Source organism: Antechinus flavipes, chromosome 5 (genome assembly GCF_016432865.1).
Source record: "Antechinus flavipes isolate AdamAnt ecotype Samford, QLD, Australia chromosome 5, AdamAnt_v2, whole genome shotgun sequence".
Taxonomy (NCBI): domain Eukaryota; kingdom Metazoa; phylum Chordata; class Mammalia; order Dasyuromorphia; family Dasyuridae; genus Antechinus; species Antechinus flavipes.
The window spans coordinates 170,630,837-170,643,169 of record NC_067402.1 but is presented as its reverse complement, the minus strand read 5'-3'; the positions used below and the strand labels follow the sequence as shown (position 1 = coordinate 170,643,169).

Sequence of the window (12,333 nt, the reverse complement as noted above, 5' to 3'; positions counted from 1 at the left end):
CCAGAGTGACTGAAGGGAAAAGCACATGTTGGGGAGTAAGGTACCGAATGACTGGACGATAGGAAGGGGCTAGGTTTTACAGGGCCATGAGTGCCAAACAGAGTATTTAGCATTTGCTCTTAGAAGCAGTTAGGGAGCCATCGGAGGGAGTGAGGGGGTGAAGGGCATGTGACATGGCTGGACTTTTAGTCTAAATCACTCTAATGGCTGGATGAAACACGGATTGGAGTACAGAGAGACCTGAAGAAAGCAAACTCATCATCATAATCCAGAATTCAAGCCTGCTTCTCAATTCACAGATAGGTTGTGTTACTTCTGAGAACCAAGGAGACTATAAACCAAAGAATAGTAATTGTGGAACTACAGTGATAAAGGGAGCTTTCTAATTGGAAGTTTCCATATCAATGAAATCCAAGGTCAAGTTTAAAAAAGAAGCCACACTGTGCTACACTCGGAAGAACCTTGTGGATTAGTACAGTACCACTTCCTAAAGGGAAGATGAAGACTTGGGAAATACATTTTGGTGGTGGTGGTATATTTTGGTTAAAGGCTCTGAGGTAAAATAAATGGCAATGTGTAATTACATAAAAATGAGGGTTTTCAAAGCATCTCACTGAAAAAATTTTACTATAATTGCAGGAACATTGAATTTTAACTGTAGGAAACTTATTTTATATCTCTTCATGTTAAGTCCCTCCAAAGTAAAATGGAGACAAAAAATTAATTTGTTTTATAGAGCTTAGCAAGAAATAACTAATCAATAATACTGTCAAAACTTATTATGAAACAGTGTTATAAAACTGCCTTAAAATTGGGACATAAAGCTACAGATTGAGTATGTAATCATGTTTCACAAACTTCAGTTACAACTGTTCGATGGCTTATTAGAAACTCTTGCATAATTTTGCTAGCACAGGAAATAGTTCCTCTACCCTTTGATCCCAAATATCTCAACAACTACCAGGAATAAAAAGGGCCATCAAGGACAGGCTTCTCCCTCATTCCAGTTACATTCTTTTAACAATTACCCACAACAAAAATTGTTGAGGGAAATAAAACATGTAAAAGCAACAGAATACTTTGCCTATGCAGGGTGTCCCCAAAATATTCCTGCAGTTTTAAGCTTTAATAGGATAAAATGGAAGTAAACAAATATTCTCTACCACTCCCACTTAGACTGTAAGTTCTTTGAAGGCAGGGGCTATCATTTACCCATTTCTGAATCCTCATTACTTTTCATAGTTCCTGGAACAAAGTAGCCTTAATAAATATCCACTGATTAATTGGTTGAAATGTTCTTTAAATCACATGCATGACTTGCCTTCCCTATTTCCCCAAAAGGGGGAAATCATTTTATCAATTTGAGAGACCTGGTTGGTGTGGAAACTCTACAAACAAATAGTGACAACAGAGCTGTAACTTATGGCCTTAAAGTTGGCTGGGGCACTAAGAAGTATGATGACTTGCCTGGGGTCACACACCTAGAATATTTCACAGATATACCTTAAACCTAGATCCTTTTAACACAGTGACAAATTTTTTGTCTATCATGTCATACTGCTTGCTGTGATGTCCCAGTAATAATAAAAAGAATTCTGATATCAGGTACCAGAGGCCAAATTGACTTTTTTCAAACCAACTGTCGCAAACCATCTCAACTATGCATTTTCCTTCAAAATTGCCATGTGGCACAGAGAGATGTTTTAAATATATATGACATTTCACTCAGAAAAATAAATGAAAATTAGAGGAAAAGAAACTTCAAAGCCTGATTTTAAATATGACCTGATGAGTGAAGAAATGTACTTTTGGCCTCTCTCAATAAGCCCATAATGCAAAGCATATTGTTTCCATTGTCTTGATGACCCTTTTCCCCCCTTCAGATCTCATAAAATACTTTGTTCCAGCTCCCAATGCAAAAGTCTCTAATACATTAATCCTATTACTTTATACAGTTGTACTGCTGCACTGTAAGGTCCATGAGGACAGGAGGCATGTCTTACCTAAACTTTGTACCTAACTTTGAACCTACCATTATTATGCACATAGGAGACATTTTATATTCATTTAATTGAGTTCTGGGACAAGAAAAAACATAACTTACTAAAGGGAAATATTTCAAAAAATTCAATTCAATAGATATTCAATAACTACTACATTCAAGGATGGGGATGTATAGTTCATAAACCACAGTCCTTGTGTTCAAAGGTTGAAATTATTATTTTTTTATGAAAACCTTTATATAGAATTACTTATTCAGTATCCAGAGAGTCATTTAGCAAGCTCTACCAGTTACCTATCCTGGTTTAGTATAATTTGTATATATTTTGGTGGTTAGTTTTAAAAGTTATCAGATCACAAGCTTTATGAATAAAACAAAACAAAAAAAGACCAAGAATTCTGATTACATGATGTACACAAAACAAGGACAGTACTCTAATGACACTGAGACTGTGAGCTGAATGTTGGTCTTTCATGGGGAAGTAACTGTGCTTAAGCTATAACCAAAGACTTTTATATTGGTAATTTAAAAGGGCTTAAAGGATGCACTTTTGCACTCCAAGTTATCAGAAGGAATGAAGTAATCCTATAAAGGAAGATGAAAAAGGACTTCAAGTCTGGAAACAGAATTTTAAAAAAAACTCAAAAGGCAGAAGAAAATTCTGAACTCTTTCAAGAGATATGAGGGAGGAAGATAGAGGTGAAAGAGAAAAGAGAACAATGAATCTCTGGAGTTCAGTAAAAAATACAAGGTTTCTCTGAAAGAGAAGGGAGTTAGATACTGAGGAGGTAGCTGCTTATCTTCCAAAGAATGATGATGTAGAAGTCCAAAAGCACATCATTCAGTAAAGGTAAGAGGAAGAAGAGATGAGTTATGGAGGAAGAGACTTTGCTTGATCTGATAGCAGAGCTCTACTGGCTTTCCCAGGAAAAGACCAAGAACATTTTTTTTTGGCTGAGGCAATTAGGGTTAAAGTGACCTGCCCAGGGTCACACAGCTAGGAAGTGTTAAAGTGTTTGAGAACGGACTTGAACTCGGGTCCTCCTGACTTCAGAGATAGTACTTTACTCACTGTGCCATCTAGCTATCCCAAGATTAAAAACTTTTAAAAGATCATTAAGACTTATTAACAACACTCACTTTCAGTGATTCATGATAATACTAGACCTTAGAAAACTTTTAAATACTATGAAGCCTTAGGCAAAAAACCAAAAACCTTAGAAACCAGGATAGAGTTTTTCTTCCCAATCATTGCTGAAAAAGACTTTATGAGACAACAATGGAATTAGAAAGTGGTACCGGATAAATGGAGTTGGATTTCTGAATCAGTATCTTGGACAGGGATGAAGGGTTATCTAAGGCCAGATTTTTAAAGAAAATTCATCTGCCTAAAGTCTTGTAAATCTAATTAAGGGATAGGTATAATAATTGGATTTGTGATTTCATTAACATGGGGAACAATTCCCAGGTGAGAGAATTTCTTCCACTACTGAAAGCTGGCACCTTCTCTGATTTATAATTTTACAGAATTACCCAGGGCTGGAGGAGTTAGAGGACCAGCCTAGGATTATACAACCATAAACTGGCAAGATTTTACCTCCTCATCTTTTTGGCCCTAAAACCAGCTCTCAACCACAATGTCTCTCCTGTTAAAGGGGCTTTAAATTGAAAAATTTAAATACTATCATTCTACCACTGCTCCTTAAGATCCAACAACTCTTACTACTTGCCCTGCTACTATGCCCTCCAGACTTCAGGTAACCTGCCACTGTAACCCTAATGGCTCTTCAGATTAGTCATTTGTCCTACTGCTGCAATTTAAATAGCTAACATTTATATAATCCTTACTATGACCTAGACATTGTAAAACTATTAATCTTTATAGCATCCCTAAGGGATAAATGCTATTATTACCCCAATTTTTGAGATGAGGAAACTAAGGCAGAGATTAAAAGTGTCTCAGGTCTTTCTGACTATCTACTGGGCCATAGAGTTGTCCTTTTCTACTAGATGCATGTACTGTCTCCCAGTTCATGGGTTAAATGATTTTAACTTGCAACTATTATTAGTGGAAGAAGTCAGAATGACAGAATTTGACATACTGTCAAATCTGTCCATTTCCTCCCCAAACTTCCCACCCAAAGGCTAAAGGCCTTCTCCTGACAAGGTAAGCTACCCCTGGAGCATTCTGACTGTTCACCTGTCATCCTCTGCTGTTGATACACAAAAAAACCTATCTACTCTTCCTCACATGAGTTCCTCGCCGGTTCTCGTTGGGTATGACCTAGGTACATTCACCAATACATGGTATTTAAAAATGGTCCTTTGCCTACAAAGGATGCTAGGGGCATGGCCAGTAAAAGAAGTCTACAGTTTCCCCAAAATCTATTCTTTTCTGATTCAATTCTGGAACTTTATCAGAATTACATTAGTCAGAAAGCTGGGGAAGATTGATAATGCATTAGCTAACAGAGTCAAGATCCACAAAAGATCACAGCAGAGGAATAAGATGAAATATAATAAATAGGGTCCAGTGGAAATTTTGTAGTCCAGTCCAAAAGAAAATCTACTTCATACATAAGAGGGATGAAGCACAGTTAAACTATTCAACCAGACTATTATCTGGAAGGGTTGAAAATAATACATGAAGTATCTAAAGAAGTCCCTAACAATTCCGGGATCCTGTAATTCCTCATGCATTGAGTCTGGCTTTTTGTTTTAATTATACTAGAACCTGAATGTCTCCCACTAGCAGGTGAATTAGCAGCTATGGAACAAATGAAGGAAAAGATATGGTACCCAGACTGATCGTTTTACTAGCTCTCTAGTGACTTCAGTTCAACTGTTCCTTACAGCATCCCTCATGGAAGAAATATCAATAGTGTGGTTTAGGGGAGAAAACTTACTGTTTTTCTGGTTGTACGACTGCAATCTTTCTCTTCTTTTGTACTAGAAAACAGATAAAAGAAAAAAAAATTAAATTCCATTATTCTGACATAGAGGCAAGTCTGTCTTAAGAAAGTGCCTATTTTAAAAATATAATGCCCTAAAGGTAGCATTTCAAAAAGAGAAATGACTGCAATCATATAATAATTTCTTCTCATATAAAATAAGTTATTAGCATATCAGAAACTTGTTCTAAACAGGACAGAATATGTTTAATGTTATCACTGCACAGTATGCTATATTTTAAATGTTCTTTTAAAAAAAGAGTGGAAAAACTCAGATATTGTAAAATACAGAAACACACTGTATTTGTTGCAAGCATGATCATCCAGCATGATTATTTTTCTATTAAAAACTGTAAAGATTGAATACTACTGCTACAGCATTATAATTTGACTTAGGTATAATTTTTAATTAAAACATATTTTACTCTTCAAAAGGGATTGCTTGATGAACTGTAAATTTGGCTGTGAAACATTAACATAAACAGAAGGATTTTTTTTCTCATTTGAGAATATTTCCCTGCAAACAACCCATTTCATTTAGATTTATTACTGTCTATTCTTCACCTTAATAAAATTAGACCATCACTTCCTGGCTTTTATTAATTTTGGCACAAACTCCATTTCCCCCTAAATAAGCAGGAACTAATTCCAACACATCAAAAGCTGTGAAAATTGGAAAAAAAGCATAATATATTTTAAATTATTAACTATAAGTTTTCTTTTTGGGGAAGATGGGCAGGAGGGTGTCTAGATTTCTGTTGTTAATGATATAGGGAATTCTTGGTGTATCAATTCCCTCTCTCAATATAGGCAATATACCTTCTTTGCAAATGGAAACCTTCTGGTTTTAGAGAGCTGCCCAAGCGACTGAGAGATTAAGTGATTTTTATAGGGTCACAAAAGCAGTATGTGTTAGAGGCTAGCCATTTCTCCCTATCTCTGGAGTGTCAGCCTTCTATCCACATCATATTGTGAGAGGCAGTATCATTCAAGGAAAAGAGGACTAGTTCTGTAATTAAAAGCTGTGGGTTCCAAATCTGCCTAATGCTTATCACCAAGAAATCTACTTATCAGTTTCTTCAACTTTAAAATAAATATGGGCCTAGATGACCACTGAGGTTCCTATCAGATCTGAATCTTTGATCTGATGATCCTTATTATCCTAAATGCTAGTTTATCTATAAGAAACGAAATTAGGCAGTAACTGGAGATAATTAAGATAATCCACAAAACTTCTTCATTTTGATATTTAATGTTCAGGGTCCATTACCAAAAACATCCTATATTTTGTGAATCTCTGGATTTGAGAAGTGACCTAGAATAATTTTTGACAATCAATGATTGTTCATAAAATTAGGAACATGACATTAAATGCAGCAGTTTGCAATAATGTGGGAATTGTATCATATTCACCTTTAATTTACATAGTCTTTTCACTCAGAAAAGCTCAAAGGTCTTTTACTCTCACAGAGGAGAATCAGCTATAACCACATCAAATTTAGTGAGAAACTAAAATGTGGATCAAGTCAGTGACAGAGCTGGTACTGGTGAAATCTGAGAATCGCTCTAAAGGCAAAGCTTTAGAAATGACGTGAGAAAATAGGCAAAAACACCAGCTGTTGGGGATGAACCGATTCTTCTCATCTTAAAATCCCTGCAAGGTGGTGGTGATGGCGCAAGGGGTAAGGGGGTATTTCTCAGATGGGAATGGGAGGAGATTCAAAAGCGACTTCATCCTCCACATTTCTGCAGTCTTCAAGCTTAACTCTTCCTTTGCCCTTCACTGCAATTGCTCTAGTCCCGGCCCTCATCATCTCTCTCTTGCACCACTTAATGCAAATGATCTTCTGCAGCCAGTTTCCTTATTTTTACACAGTAGCTCACCATCTTCCCATTGCACCAGTGGGATCTCATCACCCCCCTCACCACCCCAGTGTTTTCTACTTTGCCAGAGAAGAAACGATCAATCCTTTATCTTCTTACACAAGAGCTCCCAGAGTCAGGTTCCAAGTAATCTGACCAGCCCTATCTCTCTCTGCATACTTTATATTGCAGCTATAAAGAACTACACTCTGTAGCACTCCTTCTCACTCCTATTATTTCCAAATTCATGCTGTTTCCCATTTGCCTCCCCCATCCACAAAGCCATCTTCGAGCACTGATCCCCAGCCAGCGAAATTCCTCCTTTCTTTCAAGACCCAACACTGAATGAAGCTTTTGCCAGGCACTCTGGCACTCTCCTCCCCAGGGGATCTCCTCTGCAGCTAAATTTCTCATAGTCCCCTGACCAGACATCTCATTTTCAGTAACCACATTTCTCTTTATTTGACTCATATTAGAGGGTACCTTATTTAAATCTCAGCGAGCCAAAGGCAGTAGCAGATCTTTCTTTAGATGCCTAGAGCCTAGTTCATTTCCTTATATGTACATAGTAGATATTTAACAAATGTTCACTGAATTGAACCTATTTCTATTTTAAGGAACTCTGAGACCGAAGATTTCTTGACAACTTTCAGTAACATATTCAATGTACCTAAGAATTGTTCCTGGGAAAGAGAGTAGAATAAAGGCACACTTGGAGACAAGAAGCAAGTCTTTTAATTAAAAAATACTAATAATAATAAAATAAGGGGGAGAGGGGGCTCAGCATTCAGTCTCTTGAGTGTAGCAGCATTTGGAAAGGTTTTGATAATAATGTTCTAAACTTCTGATACAGAAAAAGAAGTATTGGCCGCCATTTAAAATTTATCATCTGGTTTATAGCTATGCCCTAAAGACCACCTGGGATTTCCATTCACCTTTTGTCTCCTCCATGAGGATGTGAACTATTCAACTCCAGGCACTATTTCTACTTTTTAGTGGAAAGGAGACCCAGTGGAAATAGGTAATTTTGTTGAGGGTATAAAAGCTAGTTAATAGTATTTGAGGAAGTCAAGTGGTATAGTGGATAGTAACATTAACCTTGGACTCAGAACACATCTGAGTTCAAATCCCATCTTAGACAATTACTAGCTGTGTGACTATGAGCAAGTCACTTTCTATTTCTTACAGCTTTACTTTTCTTGTGTATAAAATGGGAATAGTAGCATTTACCTCCTTGGGCTGTTATGAGAATTAAATCAGATATGCAAAACACTGTGCAAATCTTAAAGTGCTATATAAGTAGTAATCGAAGTAGCAGAATTAGAGCTAAAATACACTTGTGGCTAGAAAAAGACTAGAATGAGAATCATTGATAAGGAGAATCAATGCAGTAAATCTGAACATTTTTTATTTTTTTCCTAATCATGAACTGTTATTATATCCATAGTTCTGATAAGCAATTTTTCCATGTTTTTCTGTTTATAATGTAACTAGTCAAATATATGCATTTGGAGCTTATCTTAGCATAATAAATCAAGTAATGCTCTAAATCCATTTTCTTCCCTATCACCCCTTCCTATATGTTGATCTCTACTATGCCCATATTCTCCCTTACTGTCAGACTTCCACTTGGGATTAGAAGCTCAGTACATGAAAAAATATCTATATCTATCTACATCCATATAAAATATATCTATTTGGAAGGAAGGGAAAAGGAAGGAAAGTCTAGTTAAGTATTTAATAAGTGCCTACTATATACCAAGAGCAGTTAGATGGCACAGTGAATGGAGAGCCAGGCCTGAAGCCAGTAAGACATCTTCCTGGGTTCAAATGCAGCCTCATAGACATTAGCTGTGTGATTCTGGGCAAACATTGAGTTCCTCATTTGTAAAATGAGCTGGCAAAGAAAATGGCAAACCTTTCCAATATCCTTGCCAGGAAAACCCCAAATGGGGTCACTAAAAGTTAAACACAAGTGAAACAAATGAATAATATATATACCAGGAACTGTGTTAAATGCTCACAAATATCTCATTTGATCCCCACAAAAATCCTGGGAAATAGATGCTGTTAGTCTCCTCATTTTATAATTGAGGAAATTGAGAGAGAGAGAGAGTTTAAGTGACTTCACTCAGCTAAGATTTGTCTGAGGTGGGATTTGAACTCCAAGCCTACCACTCTATCCATGTGTATCCAGATGCCTTTCTGCACTTCTGAAATAGCCAAATGTCATCAATATGAACATTTTTTTTTAAAGCAAGTTCCTGACTAATTTACATAACATATGAAGGTAAACAGCAGAAGAGAAAGACTACTAAAGTGCAAGTCAGAAGAGCCATGATTTCTAGGCCGGACTGTCATTTGTGTGATTTTGGGTAACCTTTGTGGGCCACTATTTCTTCACGGAATCAAAAGAGGGGACACTAAACTACATCTCCACGGTCCCCTTCAAAGCCTGAACAGTGAAATTCCATAACCTCTGAAAGGCATGGAAAGCACATTGAGAATGACAAAAGTTTGTATTTTCTTTCGATTTTTTTAGACAATTCCAACATGCCAGCTCAGCATGAATCCTTAGCCCAAACCAATCATCCATGAAATGATGAAAATAATAGATTTCGAGTATTTTAGTTTACAATAAGTCTCTTTAAGATTTCTTATAGCTTTTTTGCTTTAAGAAATTAAACATGACGCTTTGCAATGTGCTCTTATGGACACATAGTCCAGGAACAAAAAAGCAAGACTTAATTGTCTTAAATTTTGACACAGGTGAATATGTTGAAACAAACCAGTCTTACCAGGTTCAAGAATAACAAACCTTATTGATGATTCATTTAGTTAACCAACTAACTGTTTACAACAGGCCAGTAAATCATTGGAACCACTATGAATCTTTTAAAGAAAATACTATAAGAAAAATTATACCTTTCCCAACAGCAATAATGTAAAAATGTGTAAAAATGTAAAGTAGTGATATACATTTCACTTAGAATCTTTCAAATCTGTAAACTACACAGAGATGCTAGTGACAGCAGATTCTAAAATGAGGACTTCTGACATCTTTGTAATTTTGTAATATTTGTAAAAATACTTAGTACAGTATCTAGCACATAGTAGGTGCTAACAAATGCTTATTCTCTTCCCTCTTAACCTCCCCCTCACCCCCATCTGACTATTTCAAATTTGGAAATGATCAGTAAATGTTATAGAGATAAATGGAAAAATGGGAATTCCTTAGCTCTCTGGAAAAACAATTAATGAAAAGGCATGGAATGAGAATTTCTTCAAAACTGAGACAAAACTTGTATCACATAACTAGGCATGCTGACTGTACTTACAAACTGCTTTATGTGGCGGAGTTAAGGGATAAGCATTTGCTTCACACCAGCCAACTGGGAAGATATCCATAGACTCTACATCAACAATGTACTCTGGAACAGGAGACTGCAAGCCTGCAGTGGAAAGAGGCAGTGTCATTAATTACACAAATCTAAACATTCTTCACCAATAAGAGAAATGAAGTTATAAAAAATAACAAAATATCTAAAGAATGGAGTTCCTCAAAAGACTAGGCGATACAAATCCTTCACAATGTCAAAAAAAGAAAAAGTTACTAGGTTTAATTTGGCAGATAATTTCTGTTTTCATTGGGAATGATTCCACTGATCAAGTTCACCATTCATCTATGTTAGAAACACTGACATAAAAATCTTATCACTTATAATATATCGTGAGTTCAATTATAATGTAGTTGTGCTGGTAATCAGTTGCTCTAAATTTCTTCTAGACAAAGCCATAAAGGGAAATAATTTATTTGCCTGGATACCATTTTAAATGGATCCTCATACCAAAAAAAAAAAAAAATGGCATTTATCTATAGTGAATAATGTCATAATTCTAATGGGGTAGGCAAAGAAATTATGAGGCCATCATCTCATCCTCTTTTTCCTTTTAGGAAACTCTATGAAGAATCAATAAGATCATTTAACAAATTTCTTTCTCAGTTTATTAGCTACAGCTGCTATTTCATTTCTTATTTGTGGCGTAGTTGTAGCATTCTTTCATTTTTATATTGGCAAAATATGCCATAGGGAAAAACATCACTGAATAGCAGAACCTCAGAGTTAAAAGAGCCATCAGAAATCATAAGATTATAGGCTAAGAGTCTAACCAATCAGTACTGAAACATCCAAAATAAATCAACTAATCATCATCTGAAGACTTCCAATGATGGTAAATGTTCCACCTTCAATTGCAGCTGATTTTATTTTTGAAGAGCTTTAATTGTTAAACTTTTCCTCACAATGCCTTCTTTAATTTTCACCAATTCTACTATTCCTTCCGAGACCCCTTATCCAATCCTTCAAATAACTAAAAGACAATTATTATGTTCATCATCCTCCCCTTACCATTCTCCATCCCCTCCAAACTTCTCTTTTCCAAGCTAAATACTTCCCTCCAATGATCTGGAGCCTTTTTGGCATCAGAACTAACAATATAAAGAAACTCTCATTTTCAAATTCTGCTCTGTAGGATCATGCTGCAAAAATGCACACAAGAGAGTTTTAAGATAGGATAATTAGTGTATTAAGCTTTTTAAAAGCAACAGTCATAGAAATGACCGACCAACAATATATCCTGTGAACTCTATACCTCACTCCTGCAAACAAATTTTAAAGTATTTATATTAATTTAAAAAATGAGATTAGTGAGATTTGATGGTGTGGCCAGAAGGAAGAAAAGAATAGAAGAATTAGATCTCCTTATCTCTTTAACACAAACAAAGAATATAATTCCAGACTCTCAGTACTCTTTCCCAGTTAATCTAGGAAAGACGTGTTAATAAAAAACATCTTGACAAATCCTACCCAATAAAACATGTTCAATTCTCTCTCTGAGGCCCTCAAATTGAAGCTGCAGGTATATGCATAGAGTGGCAATAGAATATCAACTGTAGGAAACTTTATTATTCTACCTAGCCAAGAATGTTAAGATTTAAAGCTGAAATTAAATAATAAAAATTAATAAAGCCAGTCCTAACACAAAAAAGACAATCTCTCAAGGGAACTGCTAACTTATCACATTGACTGAAGTAACATAATAAATTCTTGATTTGCGGTCTGTGGAGTTTCACTGATATACAAAAGTAGGCTGGTGTGGCAATGACTTCTTACAGGATTCTTAGCAACCCCATCCTGTTTCACAATGCTAATTCTTCTAAGTTATGAAATGTTAAGTTTCCTTATTTATGAAGATAACAGTTGAGAAAGTCCAGTAATTAAAGAGAAATCTATTCCAGGCAGATTACTGGTAAAAATATGTTGAGTATTTAGTAGTACTAATAATTGTTGGGGGTTTGTTTTTTTTCAAAGAAGGAATCAATAATCATCTTCCAGAAAGCCTGTACAGAATACTTGGAGGGAATCCCAGTGAGTCTTGGACCACAGATCCTAAGATAAGTGTTCTATAAATAGCTAGGCTACTGAGTCACTAACTCAAACCACTTAAATTATTTTA

At 35.8% G+C, this 12,333-nt stretch overlaps 1 protein-coding gene across 2 annotated transcripts in view; it reads right to left on the bottom strand.

Moving 5' to 3' along the window:
- Positions 1–12,333, bottom strand: part of SFMBT2 (Scm like with four mbt domains 2) — a 301,913-nt gene that overhangs the window by 59,639 nt on the left and 229,941 nt on the right. For both annotated transcript variants that reach the window (XM_051962302.1, XM_051962303.1), the window contains 2 exons: positions 10,155–10,268; positions 4,909–4,951 (listed from right to left, as the gene is read on the bottom strand). In XM_051962302.1, the coding sequence (XP_051818262.1) occupies positions 4,909–4,951; positions 10,155–10,268 (157 nt within the window). The remainder of the gene's footprint in view (positions 1–4,908; positions 4,952–10,154; positions 10,269–12,333) is intronic.